The 17,963-nt window shown below is 42.2% G+C and overlaps 2 protein-coding genes across 3 annotated transcripts in view; one reads left to right on the forward strand and one right to left on the reverse strand.

Moving 5' to 3' along the window:
• The window catches only part of LOC126163122 (adenylyl cyclase 78C-like), an 812,464-nt gene that overhangs the window by 179,128 nt on the left and 615,373 nt on the right, over positions 1-17,963 (reverse strand). The window lies entirely within an intron of this gene.
• Positions 1,223-16,711, forward strand: LOC126163125 (uncharacterized). The gene is made up of 3 exons (XM_049920050.1): positions 1,223-1,273; positions 8,407-8,571; positions 16,298-16,711. Exons 1-3 carry the CDS (start codon positions 1,225-1,227, stop codon positions 16,645-16,647), a joined length of 564 nt encoding a protein of 187 aa, XP_049776007.1. The 5' UTR covers positions 1,223-1,224; the 3' UTR covers positions 16,648-16,711.

Below are 17,963 nucleotides of genomic sequence, written 5' to 3' on the forward strand. Positions count from 1 at the left end.
AATGGAGTCCCGATGACCAGCGAACGCGTGTCTGGAGACACCCCGGAGAGCGATGGGATACCAACCCAACTGTCACCCGCTGTGCGGCCCGACAACGAGCAATGACGATCTGAGGGGCCTTGTCATTTCATGGCAGGACACGTTTGTTTATCACGCGCGGCAACCTTACAGCGCAGCGGTACGTTGGTGCTATTCGACAGCCCGTTTTGTTGCTCCGAATGGCAACACAACCTGTGTTTACATTACACCAAGATAATGCCCTCCCACGCAAGACTAGAGTCTCTATTGCTTGTGTTTGTGCTTGCAGGATCCTATCTTGGCCAGGAAGGTCGCTGGACTTCTCCCCAGTTGTGAACGTTTGGAGAATTATGGGCAGGGCCCTCGAACCAGCTCGGGATTTTGATGATGTAACGTGCCAATTGGACAGAACTTGGCACGATATCCCTCAGGACGACATCCAGTAACTCTATCAGTCATAACCAGCCAAATAACAGCTTGTACAAGAGCCAGAAGTGGACGAACGCTTAATTACCTATTTGTGAATCTCTTTCTCTTGAATAAATGATCAAATTTCTCTGAAGTTGTTATCATTTGTTTGTCTGTACATTTACATCATATCTACCGATTTCCGTCCCATTCGGATAATTCCTTCATGGTGCTTCGTTCTTTTTTTTCTTTTTTTGTCTTTGAGTGTACTTTCTAATTGTTCTCACACGGCCTACACGGTGGGATATTGGACAGGTAATCAACCTAAAATCTCGACAGCCTGTTCACATTGATTTTGTCCTAAAACTAGGCTTAGTTTTTGTCATTTACGCTGTCTGGGATCACAAGAGATGTACCACACAGCTACGGCGTGTTAACGGAAGTTCCTGCGACGAATGTTTTCTTGGAAAGTAAGAAATAGTACCTAGTATTTCCTCACGCATTAAAGAAGCGTTGTTCTTATCGCCGAGTTTGGACAGCGAGTCCAAAAACATGTATACGTAGCCTATCTCGCAGTGCAGTGCGAGCACTCGGCTGAAATTTCTACATCGTTTTAGGACTAATGCTGTATGTCACAAAGTAATCCCGTCGTGTGGTGAACGTAGAACCAAACATTTACGTCCCAGTTCGTCGGTTAGGCCTTAGAGATAATCTTTTTCCGCAGCAGCAGGAATTAGTAGAGCCCTTTATAAAGGAGACCACAGAACGGCAACAGTCAAGTTTCTGCCACCAGCCACAATGATGAAGAGTTTGGTGGTTGTCCTGCTGTCGGTTGCTGCAGTATGCGGTAAGAGATACACGGGCGTAGCAACAGAGCTACGCTGATCTTTCAGCCTGGGGTAAGGTAGCGCAGTATCGACTACGTTAGTTTTCCAAAAAATAATATTTTTTTCACACAAACAATACCAAGATACGTTACTTAATAGAATTTCACAACTCGATATCATAAGAATGTACGTCCTTTGATTTTTTAATATTTCGTCCTCCCTATACATTTTGGTTGTTTTCACTTATGAAGAGTTATATCGAACATCAGACTGTAATGTGTAAAAAAGTCAATTTTTGGCAAAAAAAAGCTATAAATGGATCGTAAATGGTTATGAAACTCGGTCTCGACAATCAGCTCGTATCGTTGCTCCTTGCTGAAACCTGCAGCTGCTCGCTGCTAACTTGGGGAATAATGACTTTTCCTCAGCTTTAGGCCTTCATGTCTTTTCGTAAAGTCTTGGTTATTGCGTTAGGGACTATATCAAAAATGAGGACAGTCTGAGGTAGTAGACAAGGTATGAGTCTCTCCCTAATCCATTTTTCATAATTTGAAGAGTTCATGTCGTTGTGATAATCTCCCGTTTTCTAGCCATATTTAAATCATACAATGAAGGCTTTCACGACTGGATGGTACTGTTGTTGATAATTCTTCCGGGTTATATGACCGTGGTCCATGGAATTCTTCTATTCCTAACGTTTAGTCCAATACTGCGTTGGACATCTTCAGAGGTATGGCAGGACTCAGCAGGACCAGCCATACCTCTGAAGATGTCCAACGTAGTATTGGACGAAACGTTAGGAATATAAGAATTCCATGGACCACGGCAATATAGCCCGGAAGATTATCAACAACATATTTAAATCTTTCGCAGGCATTCGGTACAAAACTGTTCTCTCCGCCAGCAGGAATGAAGATAATTCTGTCACCTTTTGAGGTATGTCTCACCAGACCTTGTAATGAATTGAAACTTGAGCAGTACGATACTGTCTGAAAAGTGCCTATGTACACAGCTAGACAACGCTTACGTCTGTACTCTTGGCTACTTGGTTCGTTTTTCCCTTATACTACACATTTCCAGGGGTACTTTTTCATTATGCGACGTCTTCTTCAGCTTGAATCCTAGAATGGTAAGAATTTTACGAAGAGTGTGTATAACTCTTCAGAACTCTTTAAACTCCATAATATTTTCTTAAGAATTTTCTTTCAAGTCAGTTTTCTTTTATCTGTAATATAGAAATTGATCACAACATGGCGAACGACTTCGTCATTAAAACTGTCTATAGTGGCCTCCAAGAAACCAGGACCTTTCCTTATGAGACGCTGAAAATGTCGAGGTTTCAGCTGCCTGGACTGTTTCGGTTCTCCCTTGATTCGCCGGACGAACGTTAACGATACAGCGATTGCTTCAACCACTCACTCCAAGGTGGCTTTTAGTGTCGGTGGACCACCTAGAAAAGATTCTTTTCTCATAAACTGATAGACATTTGCAATTAATTCGAGAGTTTGTCCATGAAGCACTTTCTTCTTTGACTTGCTCTGCAGTGATGACACTCTTTCCCGGAGCATTTATTGGCTGAGTGCTCCGCCTCCGCCTGACACGGTGGCAACCCGTCGGATGCACGTAACATACTGAGCAGGGTCTACCGCGCATCTTGCCTACGGTATCCATGTCTGTTTGCATGAACTGTGCAGATATGACAACTGCTCCATACAAGAGGCAATGCATTGTGGTCATCTGTGAAACGAAGTTTTAACAGTAAGCCACCAAACGGCGCGTTTCGGTGAGCACCTTGTACAACTACTCTCAGTGCCTTTCCTGTTCCACTCGCAAATGAAACCACGGAAAAACGACTGCCTATATGCCACGATATGAGTCTGAATTCTGTTATCTTGTCTTTGCAGCCCTTACAGGTGACGTACGTTGGTGGAAGTAGAATCATTTTGCAGTTAGTCGCAAATGCCAGCTCTACGTTTTGGCGAAAAGTGCGTCGTCTTCCTTCCAGGAATTCCCACTTGACCTCACAGAGCATTTCGGTAATAGTCGCGTGTTGATTAAACCTTTGAGTCACCAGTCTTATGACTGGTTTTATGTGCTTACCTTATCAGTCCAACTGATTTTCAACAGTCGTCTGTAGTGCCACATCTCAAATGCTTCTATTCGCTTCTATTGCGGTTCTCCCACAGTCCTTGTTTCACTACAATACAATGATGTGTTCCAAACTTACATTCTCAGAAATTTCTTCCTCAAATATACACTCCTGGAAATGGAAAAAAGAACACATTGACACCGGTGTGTCAGACCCACCATACTTGCTCCGGACACTGCGAGAGGGCTGTACAAGCAATGATCACACGCACGGCACAGCGGACACACCAGGAACCGCGGTGTTGGCCGTCGAATGGCGCTAGCTGCGCAGCATTTGTGCACCGCCGCCGTCAGTGTCAGCCAGTTTGCCGTGGCATACGGAGCTCCATCGCAGTCTTTAACACTGGTAGCATGCCGCGACAGCGTGGACGTGAACCGTATGTGCCGTTGACGGACTTTGAGCGAGGGCGTATAGTGGGCATGTGGGAGGCCGGGTGGACGTACCGCCGAATTGCTCAACACGTGGGGCGTGAGGTCTCCACAGTACATCGATGTTGTCGCCAGTGGTCGGCGGAAGGTGGACGTGCCCGTCGACCTGGGACCGGACCGCAGCGACGCACGGATGCACGCCAAGACCGTAGGATCCTACGCAGTGCCGTAGGGAAACGCACCGCCACTTCCCAGCAAATTAGGGACACTGTTGCTCCTGGGGTATCGACGAGGACCATTCGCAACCGTCTCCATGAAGCTGGGCTACGGTCCCGCACACCGTTAGGCCGTCTTCCGCTCACGCCCCAACATCGTGCAGCCCGCCTCCAGTGGTGTCGCGACAGGCGTGAATGGAGGGACGAATGGAGACGTGTCGTCTTCAGCGATGAGAGTCGCTTCTGCCTTGGTGCCAATGATGGTCGTATGCGTGTTTGGCGCCGTGAAGGTGAGCGCCACAATCAGGACTGCATACGACCGAGGCACACAGGGCCAACACCCGGCATCATGGTGTGGGGAGCGATCTCCTACACTGGCCGTACACCACTGGTGATCGTCGAGGGGACACTGAATAGTGCACGGTACATCCAAACCGTCATCGAACCCATCGTTCTACCATTCCTAGACCGGCAAGGGAACTTGCTTTTCCAACAGGACAATGCACGTCCGCATGTATCCCGTGCCACCCAACGTGCTCTAGAAGGTGTAAGTCAACTACCCTGGCCAGCAAGATCTCCGGATCTGTCCCCCATTGAGCATGTTTGGGACTGGATGAAGCGTCGTCTCACGCGGTCTGCACGTCCAGCACGAACGCTGGTCCAACTGAGGCGCCAGGTGGAAATGGCATGGCAAGCCGTTCCACAGGACTACATCCAGCATCTCTACGATCGTCTCCATGGGAGAATAGCAGCCTGCATTGCTGCGAAAGGTGGATATACACTGTACTAGTGCCGACATTGTGCATGCTCTGTTGCCTGTGTTTATGTGCCTGTGGTTCTGTCAGTGTGATCATGTGATGTATCTGACCCCAGGAATGTGTCAATAAAGTTTCCCCTTCCTGGGACAATGAATTCACTGTGTTCTTATTTCAATTTCCAGGAGTGTAGTTCTATGTTTGGTACCAGTAGACTTCTCTTCACCAGGAATTCCCTTTTTGCACTGTTAGTCTGCATTTAATACCCTCCTTGCTCCGTCCGTCATTGGCTATTTTACTGCCTAGGCAGCAGAATTAACTTCATCTTCTTCGTGACCATCAATCGTGATGTTAAATTTCTCGCTATTCTCATTAATGCTACTTCTCATTACTTTCGTCTTTCTTCGATTTCCTCTCAATCCATAAACTGTAATCATTAGACTGCTCATTCCATTCAGCAGATGATGTAATTCTTATTCACTTTCACTGGGGATAGCAATTTCATCAGCGAATCGTTTCATTGATGTCCTTTCACGGTGAATTTTTACCCCACTCCTGAACTTACTTTCTTTCCACTCATTGCTTCTTCGATGTACTGATTGAAAAGTAGGGGTGAAAGCTGCAACCCTGCCTTACATCTTTTTTAACCCCAGCACTTCGTTCTTGGTCGTCCACTCTTATTATGCCTTGTAGATGTTGTATATCACACTTTACCTATAACTTAACCATATTTTTCTCAGAATTTCGAAAATCTTGCACCATACTGCATTGTCGAACGCTTTTTCCAAGTCGACTAATGCTATGAACGTGTCTTGATTTTTCGTTAGTCTTGCTTCCAATATCAACCACAACGTCAGAATTACCTCTCTCGTGCCTTTACCTTTCCTACAGCCAAACTTACCGTCATCTAACGCATCCTCAATTTTCTTTTCCGTTCTTTTGTATATTATTCTTGTCAGCAACTTGGATGCATGAGCTGTTAAACTGATTGTCCGATTATTCTCGCACTTGTCAGCTCTTGCAGTCTTGGGAACCGTGTGGATGAAATTTTTCCGAAAGGCAGATTGTATGTCGTCAGACTCATACATTCTACCAAGCTGAATAATCGTTCTGTTGCCACTTCCCCCAACGGTTTTGGGTATTCTCATGGAATGTTATCTGTCCCTTCTGCCTTATTTGATCTTAAGTCCTCAAAAGCTCTTTTAAATTCTTTTATCGCTAGCAAATATAGCATCATGTCTCTGAACTATTCCGACGTCTTCCTTTAATCCCAAATGGAGAGTATTCCAGACAGTCGAAGACTACTCAGGAATGGATCACACAAGTGGTCTATATGAAGTCTCCTTTACAGATAAGCTACACTTTCCTAGAATTTTCTCAATAAACCGAAGTCGACTATTCGATTCCTCACAACCGACCTTTCATTCTCGTTAAATTTCATATCGCTTTTCAGCGTTATTTCTATGTTAAATCGACGTGATTGTGTCAAGCAGCACATCACGAATACTGCCTCTGAACTTTACAGAATTGTTTATCCTAATCATCTGCTTTAATTTATGTTTTTCTACATTTAGAACAAGCTGGCATTCATACAAAACGGAAACTGTGTCTGAGTCATCCCGTATCCCTCGCTCCCTCCTGTATCCCTTACACTACAGCGTCATCAACAAATAGTTGTAGATTGCTCCTCATCCTATGCGGGAATCGTTTATGTATACAGGGAACAAGAGCTGTGGTATCACACATGCCCTGGGAACTCCCGACGTAAGCCTTCTCTCTGATGAACACTCGCCATCCCACGACAACGTACTGGGTTCGATTACTTAAAAAGCGACTCAGACATCTGAAAACCTGTTCAGTATGCTCCGACCTTCATTAACAGGCTGCAGTGTGACACTGACAAAGACTCCCCGGAAATCTAGGAATATGCGATCTGATTTTTGCCTTTCAACCGTTATTTGGATGATATCGTGTGAGAAAAGTGCAGGCTGGAGTTCACAATACAACGCTTTTTAAATTCGTGCTGATTTTTTGGACAGAAATTTTTGCTGCTGAAGGAAATTCATTACATTCTAACTCAGAATATGCTCAATAAATCTGCAGCAAACTTACGTTAACGGTTGTTGTTGTTGTTGTGGTCTTCAGTCCTGAGACTGGTTTGATGCAGCTCTCCATGCTACTCTATCCTGTGCAAGCTTCTTCATCTCCCAGTACCTACCGCAACATACATCCTTTTGGATCTGCTTAGTGTATTTATCTCTTGGTCTCCCTTTACGATTTTTACCTTCAACGCTGCCCTCCAATACTAAATTGGTGATCCCTTGATGCCTCAGAATATGTCCTACCAACCGATCCCTTCTTCTAGTCAAGTTGTGCCAGAAACTTCTCCCCAATCCTATTCAATACCTCCTCATTAGTTATGTGATCTACCCATCTAATCTTCAGCATTCTTCTGTAGCACCACATTTCGAAAGCTTCTATTCTCTTCTTGTCCAAACTATTTATCGTCCATGTTTCACTTCCATACATGGCCACACTCCATACAAATACTTTCAGAAACGACTTCCTGACAAATCTATATTCGATGTTAACAAATTTCTCTTCGTTAGAAACGCTTTCCTTGCCATTGCCAGTCTACATTTTATATCCTCTCTACTTCAACCATCATCAGTTATTTTGCTCCCCCAATAGGAAAACTCCTTTATTACTTTAAGTGTCTCATTTCCGAATCTAATTCCCTCAGTATCACCCGACTTAAATCGACTACATTCCATTATCCTCGTTTTGCTTCTGTTGATGTACATCTTATATCCTCCTTTCAAAACACTATCCATTCCGTTCAACAGCTCTTCCGAGTCCTTTGCTGTCTCTGACAGAATTACAATGTCATCGGCAAACCTCAAAGTTTTTATTTCTTCTTCTTGGATTTTAATACCTACTCCGAATTTTTCTTTTGTTTCCTTCACTGCTTGCTCAATATAAAGATTGAATAACATCGGGGAGAGGCTACAACCCTGTCTCACTCCCTTCCCAACCACTGCTTCCCTTTCATGTCCCTCGACTCTTACAACTGCCATCTGCTTTCTGTACAAATTGTAAATAGCCTTTCGCTCCCTGTGTCTTACCCCTGCCACCTTCGGAATTTGAAAGAGCGTATTCCAGTCAACATTGTCAAACGCTTTCTCTAAGTCTACAAATGCTATACGTTAACGGTATAGGTTTGGAGTTTTGCAGGTCCATGCTTTTATCGTTTTTTAGCTACCGGAGTCGCTTGTGCTTTTTTTCAGTCGCTTGGGAGATTCGCAATAAATGCAAGCTAAGTAAGGGGCCAATACCGAAGAGTACTATCTGTGGAACCGAATTGGGATTGCATCCGGAGCTGGCGACTTACATGTTTTCAAATGTTTCAGTTGATTGTCAACGCCAACGTTCACATGTCCTTCATATGCGAGGATCACACGATGACGTGTCTGTACGATGTTTTTTTTATTTGTTTTAATTTTTTTTTTTTTAACGGGCAGTTTATCACTTCAGATTAGATTTTCTCTTGCTGTCTTCTATTGCCACAAAAGATTGGTCGACAAGTTGATGAGTAGAAGTCTTCAGCTCCTTAGCAACTTTGGGTAGCATCACAGTGAGTTGACAAGTGTTGTCTTGCTGTTGCAGCATGGCCGTACCCGCGTTACGAGGAGGTCGTGCGTGACCCCAAAACCTCCGACCTGCTGTACGGCACCAACTCTGGACCTCACACCGAAAACTGGTACTTCAGCACTCAGGCCTACGTGACGTCCATCATCATTCCGTCGCAGATCATGGACTTCTGCGGCACAGGTAGGCATTCTCAAAACAGCTACTGCCTTCTGCTAAGTAGTTAATCGATCCCCCTAAATTCATGTGATCTGATGCAGCCTGTGTTTTTTTTGCAGCCAGTGTGCAGGGGAACAGTAGCACAGCCATAGACCTAAGTTCACGGCTTGTAGAAAATAAACTAATGCTAAATCACAGTAAGACTCAGTTTTTACAGTTTCTAGCACACAATTCAACAAAACCTGACGTTTTAATTTCACAGAATGGGCATATGATTAGTGAAACTGAACATTTCAAAATTCTAGATGTTCAGATAAATAGTAAACTGTCGTGGAAAGCCCACGTTCAGGATCTTGTTCAAAGACTTAATGCTGCCATTTTTACTATTCGAACATTATCTGAAGTGACTGATCGTTCGACACGAAAATTAATCTACTTATTTTCATTCGCTTATGTCGTACAGTATTGGGGTAACTTTTCCCATTCTGAAAGGATATTTTTGGCTCAGAAACGGGCGGTTCGGGCAATATGTGGTGTAAGTTCACGAACCTCTTGTCGACCCTTGTTCACGAGTCTGGGTATTTTGACATTGGCCAATATTAGCTTATTCCCAAGAATAAGCAGCTTTCACTCAGTTAATACTCGGCACAAATCAAACCTGCATGTGGATCGGACTTCCTTAACTCTTGTGCAGAAAGGTGTGTAGTATACTGCTGCATCCATTTTCAATAATCTACCACTCGAATTCAAAAGTCTTAGCAGTAATCCACGCACTTTCAAATCGAAACTGAAGAGTTTCCTCATGGGTCACTCCCTGTGTTCTGTCTAGGAGTTCCATGAAAAATTAAGCTGATTCTTGTTGTGTTGGTTTTTGCGTTACTTGGACTTATGGATTGAGTTTTTTTCAGATTCATAAATATTTAATTTTTATCTGTTATTACTTTTATGCTGTAATTACATGTACTGACACGTTGCATGACCTTGAAGATTTGCTCCTCAATTTGGTCTTACGGTACTAGACGTTTAAAATAAAATCAATAAAAAGTGTGGGATCGTTGGCACAGAGGTTAAGTGCTAGACTCTAGACCCAAAGTTTTGGTGTTTAATATCTGGTCAGTCCTACAATTTTTGTCTCTCACATACGGAGCGCGAGAAGGATGTTTGCTTAAATGCTGTAAATAGGCTAATAATGTCTTTGCGTTTCCTACGGGAGCTAAACAAAGGGGGCTGTAATATATTCCCATATTAGTCACTTAAATTTGGTCCTTGAACGTTTTCAAGTATCGATTTGATGGATATACATTTTCCTGGAGACATACTGAATCCACAATTCATGGGCGATAAGAACAGAAACTGAAGTAATGAATTAAAATTTGTGCAAGGTCAGGATCTGAACCCGGGTGTCTCGCTTACTAGGATGAGGTGTGAATTCGTGTTAGGGAGGGATTGCATTATGGTAGTCCGAGCAGCAGTGTCAGCCACAAAGCCAGAATGGTGTAGTGGACAGCACATGTGCATAGTAAGCAGGAGGCCCAAGTTCAAGTCACAGCATTGGTAGGAATTTTAATTGATTACTTCAGCTTCTGCTCTTACGTGCCCTTTCGTGGAACAGTTTGCGTGTATCTACAAGACTTTCTCAGTTCAGTTTTTTCAGCATCTCTGTCACGTTCTCTCCCATGGATCAAAAAAACCTGTGACCATTAGTGCTGCTCGTCTTTGTGTACATTCAATATCCTTTGCTAGTCCCATCTGATACAGATCCCACGCACTTGGGTAATTTGTAGGTTGGGTTGCGCATGTGTTCTGTAAGCGATCGCCTTTGTAGATGGAGTGCATACCCTTTTGTATTCTACCAACGAACCGAAATCTGCCACCTGCTCTGCCTGAAGACGAAGACTACACGGTCACTCCATTTCACATCATTACAGACTGTTATACCGGGGTATTTGTATTAATTTGGACGATTGCAGTTGTGTAGTCATTGATGTTGTGACCATAGGATACTAAGTTTTTCTATTTTGAGAAGTCAAACTATTTGGCAAATTCTGAATTGCATCGTGGTTCATAGGCCAGGTTTAACTGCGTTTCTTCGTCTAACTAGATGGATAAGTCAGGTCAGTGATCGATGGAAGACAGGGGCACTCCGCCTGCCTTAGGACCATACCGTGTAAAGCGTTGTGATGTTTAAACAAACCTTCGGCTTGATGACAGCTTTGCCTTTAGTTAATCCAGAAGCAACACTCGTTATTCACTTTGTTATCCTCAAAAGGCTAGAACTGAGCCCCAATCTGTACGATCATTTTCTCTTTTTTCATTTACTATCTGTCTACGTTGGCATACAGTCATCTCCCGTTATTCATAAATTGAGTTGTATCATATTCGACTCTTCGGTGGTCACGAATTTATGATATTCTTTGTGATTATTTAATGTTTCTCTAAATGTACGCCGAGTAAGGGCACAATATCAATTCTCACTCATTCCAGAAGAGGGAGATCATTGATGCGAGCAGTCTTACTGAGCTTCGCTTCTGAGTTCCTTTGGATTTCAGTTTGTCAGAAATACAGAGACTGTCATGGGCTATTGACTGCTAGATTCAGTTTTTTTCTCACTACTTCAGTCCCAAATGTATTTATTGTATCTGTTCATTAAGAAGTCGACTGCTAACATCGCAACCATCATCATAAAACAATAATTCGAAAATCAGTTGTTGGACTGAGTAAAAATCGTAGACATTAACAAATTATGTTGAACCTTTGCTTCTGCGACGTAATCCAAGAAGTGTGACGGCTAGAACTTAGTCTGAACGATGGTCTGCATGAAGTCTGCAAAATCCATCTGTTGCACCATGTCAGTACTTCATATGCCGAGTTAGAATAACTGCAACGAAGGCAGTTACTTTACTACGATACGCTATGACTTCTCCACCGGTTTCTCGCTGTCAATGTATGCATTAGTACGGCACATAAAAGTTTACCATGCTATCTTAGATATCTCCGCTATCAATTGTACAGAGAGATTGCCAAACAACTCCTCTTCATTTTCTGTTGGCGTTTCATACAGAAATCACTTCATGTAACATCACAGACAAAAAATCCCGCTTGTATCAGACAGTAGTGTATTGTTTTTTGTGCTAGCACGCCAACGTCCGTGTAGAAACATAATCATTTTACAAACAGGTGCGTAGCACGCATTTTACATTTAACATCCCACATCGTCAAACATATTCACTTGCGACATTAGATCTTTACTTGTAAACATTGAACTTAGGATCTTCTACCGCCTCTATATATGTTTTAGACACCTGGTATTCGAAAAATACACCGTGTGTCGGAATCTGCACTGAACCGTAGCTCCTCCTTTTTTCTTTTAATTTGTGGTAAGATCTTATGGGACCACACTGCTTAGGTCATCGGTCCCTAGGCTTATAGACTACTTAATCAAACTTAAACTAACTTACGCTACGGACAACACACACACCCATGTCCGAGGGAGGACTCGAACCTCCGACGGGGGAAGCCGTGCGGACCGTGACAGATTAGATTAGATTAGATTAGATTAATACTAGTTCCATGGATCATGAATACGATATTTCGTAATGATGTGGAACGAGTCAAATTTTCCAATACATGACATAATTAAGTTAATTTAACAACATACTTAAGTTAATATAACAACTCTTTCATTTTCTTGTGTTTATATTTTTATTTTTTTTTAAATTTATATCTAAAAATTCCTCTATGGAGTAGAAGGAGTTATCATTCAGAAATTCTTTTAATTTCTTCTTAAATACTTGTTGGTTATCTGTCAGACTTTTGATACTATTTGGTAAGTGACCAAAGACTTTAGTGCCAGTATAATTCACCCCTTTCTGTGCCAAATTTAGATTTAATCTTGAATAGTGAAGATCAACCTTTCTCCTAGTATTGTAGTTATGCACACTGCTATTACTTTTGAATTGGGTTTGGTTGTTAATAACAAATTTCATAAGAGAGTATATATACTGAGAAACTACTGTGAATATCCCTAGATCCTTAAATAAATGTCTGCAGGATGATCTTGGGTGGACTCCAGCTATTATTCTGATTACACGCTTTTGTGCAATAAATACTTTATTCCTCAGTGATGAATTACCCCAAAATATGATGCCATATGAAAGCAACGAGTGAAAATAGGCGTAGTAAGCTAATTTACTAAGATGTTTATCACCAAAATTTGCAATGACCCTTATTGCATAAGTAGCTGAACTCAAACGTTTCAGCAGACAAGCCGCCCTAGACCACGCGGCTACCCTGCGCTGCGCTCCTCCTATAATTGGGTGGTCAGGGATATTGGAAAACAAAGGTATACTATCACCAACAGCGTCAGGCCTAGGAAATGTACAACGGTGTGAAAATGACACTCGTATTGAGGACAGCTGTTATTTTTTACAACACGTGTGTCATAACGAATGTAATGACAAAACACGAAGGATAATTAGATTTAAGAGAGGAACTTAAAAGCCCTAATCTCGTCAGGACTAACCACCAACATCTACATAGAGGATAATGCAGTATGTTCCGTTGAAACAGGAATCCATGGTGTTTCTCACAGTTCTTCCTCGCGCGTCCAGTCGGTTTGCAGAGCAGAGCTTCGTTCGGTATAATTTTGCGTTCCACTCGTAATAGAAGCTCGTACAAATTCCCTTGTACTATCTTCTTTACATGTATTACAATATCCTTAATTCCTGATGCCTTAGCTTATTGGCTGATTTTTAAGAGCATATTCAGTCGTCGTTCTTTGGCAATTAATTCTTGCTGTTTCAATAGCTATCGTCTTCCTGTTAGGAGTGAAATAAAACTACTCAACAACATTGGCACTGCAATTACTCTTTAATGTTTTACAGTTCCATGTTTATAGTGCCACACAAAAATTGGAATTTATTTATTCTCAGATATTCATCTTGAGAACAGCCCCGAAATCAATCATGATGCAATAAAACGAAACTGAAAATCAGATTTCTTGTCAGGGAAGAATATATTCCTAGTCTCAACTCATAATATGGCTGAGTTTCAACGTTCCACCGACAATGGAAAGTTTAAATAATAATAATAATTTCGTGTGGCTCAACGCCCGATGCCAGTCTTACAATGGGACGCCAGTTCGTCTGCTAGCGTGTCCCTAAAGTACCCCAACATTCTGCCGGGAAACGGAGCCTACAGTGAAACATGGAACCCGAACCACGCGTCGTTTCTGGCTCATTTTCGCATCAATCAGAGGTGAATGCTAGGTTAAAGTCAGCTTGAAAAATTCCCGTTGTTCATCCGAGATTCGACGGCGTAACCTCTCGGTTTCCTACCACTAGACCAACTAGCCCGACTCCCTTTTAAATAAAAAAAACGTTATAAATAGTTTAATTTACTAAGATGTTCCATTGTGTTATTGTCAAATACAGTCTTTGAAAGCACTAGATAATATAATGGTAAACTTAATTCCTACTGAAAGCTGTTGTTACAGAGTTGTTGAATGGCACCTCTACGTTGTAATTTAAAACTGAATTGTCGATTACTGGATGATCCATTGTTGGCCAGTATCTTCGGAAGTGAGTATGTCCTCTTCAAAAATTAAAATTATTTTCAAAAAGTATTGCTAACTCTAAAATGTTTGACATTACTTGCCCAGTCTTTGCAGCAATAAATACCCTCCATTTTTACAGAAGGATAAGCAGCCTCTTAAGTGTCTTGGCTCACTTTTCAAGAAAAAATTTGTGGAACGTAGATGCAATAAACTTATCAATAATTAAGCATCCCCCGTGGAAATTGTGATACGAATATTTTAATGATCATATTACACTGCGTCAGATTAACGTTGTTCCAAAGGCTTGGTGGATTTTAATAGTGGCAAACTAACTGATAAATTGACGTTATCCTGTTTTATCCATATATTTGTATCCAGATTCCTGGACATTCGGAAGGAAACTACCAACATGCTAGTAAGGAATCGTCGCTCTTCATTTGGCAACATTGCTCTCCACCAACATCAAAGTTGCAAACTGTTTTCTGTAAAATGTCGCCAATTTCGTCCTTGGAAGGCCAATGTTACTTGCAAGCGACGTTTAAGCCCTCTTACACAAATATATTCTGTTGTCTCTGGTGAAAGGTTTCCGAATACTGTGCGTCTTTAGCAGACACCAGGCAAGGTTATTTGATTATAAGTCACCGGTGTATCAGTTTCTAGCGATTTTGTGACGCTGTTTTTTCTTGTGGGCCGAAAATTGCATACAAAAGGAAGGAGAAAGTCTTGGAAGTGAATTATTATACAAACGTGTTGGCGAACTCTTACTTGGGGCATTACAAATGGTCTTATCTTTTGTGGGAAGAGAAAGACTGATTGACTATTGGCTGGGCAACAAGTCCAGAAAAAAAAAGAAAGAATCAGCTCTTGCGTGAATGAATGATGTACAGTGTGGCAGTTTTGGTCCTTGGCCAGAGTATGCGCCATAAGGAAAGATGTAGGCGTTGCCCTCGGGGGTGTTCGACTGTAAAATGTGGAAACTGTGGAACTGTTCTGTGCTTTCCAGCAAAAAGGGATTGTTTTGAAGACATTTCACATGGAATAACACAAAATGCATTCGTTCTTTCGGTCACAGTACTGTAGTATTTATAATGTAGCACCCATGTGCCTTATGTGGGCAATAGTTTTTATAGGCAGCTTATTGTATTTCGGAAAAAAATGCATCTAAAATTGAAACTTCCTGGCAGATTAAAACTGTGTGCCAGACCGAAACTCGGAGTCGGGACCTTTGCCTTTCGCGGGCAAGTGCTCTGCCGACTTTTCTTTCCGTTGTATGACAGCCAGCTCTCGAACCGAACGCGCTAAGCTACCGTGCCGGCGACTGAGCTACACAAGCGACTGGCGGATGTAGAGCTGTGAGGACGGGTCGTGAGTCGTGCTTGGGTAGCACGGTTCGGCTCGGTAGCTCAGCGTGTTCGGTCAGAGGGTTCGCTGCCCTGTATAATACAAAAAATGAGTTCACCGATCAACAACGAACTAAAACGGGTGTCTTACGACGTCCGCCCCGAGCAGATACAACGAATGAAAGCGAACAAAATGAAATTACAAAAAAAAAGTCCGTAGAGCGCTTGCCCGCGAAAGGCAAAGGTCCCGTGTTCGAGTCTCGGTGCGGCACTTAGTTTTGATCTTCCAGGAAGTTTCGCGTCAACGCACACTCCGCTGCACAGTGAAAATTTCATTCTGGCATCTACAATTGTTCACCTGACCATATACTTCTATTTAAGTAATTATATGAACGTATGGTGTCGGTTCATTCGGACTCCATTTTCACTGGCCGCCGCTGATTCCGCATAAAGTCCCGATGCAGCTGATGTCATTAGTTTCCTCTCTTTTCTTTTCTTCCCCGCCACCCCCTCCCTATTCAATTATATAATAGTGTAAGTAATTTAATATTCTTTCTTCATAATATTTCTGTGTGAGCCAAAAAAAGTGTTAAGTTTTCTTCTCTGAGTAGGCATTCTTCAAACAACGAGATTTTTGTGTTGTAAGGACGTCGATGACCAGGCTGTTGAGCACTTTAAATCCAAAATCATCATCGATATTGACGTTAAAAAGGCACTCAACTCTCCCTTCCTGTTTTTTGGGTCCATCTTGGGATATTATCACCACGTTGAGAGGAATCATCAATAAATATAACTGTTCAAAACTGATTCCGATACATCTCCAGATCATAGCTTCCCTCGTTGTTTCTGTTTACAGACCCACTGAAGAATGGAACGTACCAGGAGGAGGTTGTCCTTAACCTGTACGAGTGGAAACTCTCGACGTCCAGGACGGAGACGTACTTGGTGGCGTCCGGCTCCTTCAAAGCCACCGTCAGCTTCGGTCAGGAGATCGACATCCCGCTGCGGAACGAGACGCTGGGCCGCGCGCCCCGAGTCGGCCCGTTCTACAGCAGCACCAGCGGTTACCGGTACACGCTCGACATCGTCTTCAAGACGGCCGGCGTCTACCCGTGGTACACGACGAGGGCGCTCTCCACCTACTCCTTCGTCAGCTCGTCGACGAATCTACCCGGAATTGCTATCGGTCTGTGGTACGCCATCTAAGAAGTTGTGTCAAACGAGCCCGTCGCCGTGGTCAGATACGACACTCTACCGTTGCTCGTAGACTTCGCCGCTGTCGCTGTAGTTCATATTTTAAACAATATAGCCAGCTGACTCACTGATAAAAGTGTTTGCTCTCTAATTCTGCATATCGTCTTCAATTTATTACTGAAAATGTCTGATAATAAACTGAAGCTGAGATGGAGCAATGAGTCAGATGGCCATTTTGTTTGTAGTAACAGCTTCTTAAGTAAACTCCAGTCTGTGTTTGAAGGAAAACTATTAGATTTCATTTCCAATTGTACTATGTATTGCATTAAATATTTGTTTATCAAAACTCTTATTTTATTATATAAGAGTCTGTAACGTCCCCCTCACTTATCGACCTTAATGACAGTGAAAAATTAAACCGCGTGTACCTAATGGAAATCTGGGAAAAGCAATCGTCACCGAGGTTAATTTGTCGGTAAAGAGGGAGGAAAGGGTTACATCTAAATGAAAGGAAAAATGCTAATGAAACTGGTGGAAATTAATTTTGAAATAGGGGTAAAGTTAATAAAGAAAGTAAATGTGTGGCCATTACGTTAACAATTAACCAGCGGTAATTAGATATTTGAGATTTGGGGGAAATTACGGTCGCCAGTCCTAAGGACAATTACTATAGTAACTGAAAAAGAAAGGTTATTACGCATATAATTAGCACTAGAAGCGTGGCAACTGAAGGTTGACAAGTGTAGTGTGAAAACTGAAAGTTCGTCAGAAGTAATAAATTTCGCTACACTCTGACTTAATTTAGCAAAAGAATTAATAAAACCTGAAAATCGAAAGTTAATTTAGTGACTGAAATTAATAGTGAGCTTTGTTTCTGAAGCACATCGAAATTCAGTAAAATACGGTTAGTCTTGAACTACCTCAACAATCATTTCAAAAGCTACTTGAATCTACGCAATTTAGAAATAAGAGATTTAACTTTGAACTTGAATTAAATGATTCTGAACAATTAACAATAGTAAAATTTAGTGCGTACCAAGCTGAGCTGCAGTCACAGGTAAGCTAAAATACGGTAACAAAACTCGCACTCTTAATTCGTGCTTGTGTAATCTAAATATTGTAGCCAGCTATGAATACTTTAACTGAACTTTGAAATTAAAGCAGCGAAATTGAATTATATTATTTTAATGCTGGCGTTTGAATTTCAACGACACTCGGGTTCATTTCGGAAAAGGAAGGGACACTGCTTGGCAATGCAATTGGGACAATGAGCAACAAAGGTTCATGCTAAGTTGCTGTAATTTTGTGATGCAACAATTTTAAAAGTT

The sequence above is a fragment of the Schistocerca cancellata genome, chromosome 2 (assembly GCF_023864275.1).
Source record: "Schistocerca cancellata isolate TAMUIC-IGC-003103 chromosome 2, iqSchCanc2.1, whole genome shotgun sequence".
Taxonomy (NCBI): Eukaryota; Metazoa; Arthropoda; class Insecta; order Orthoptera; family Acrididae; genus Schistocerca; species Schistocerca cancellata.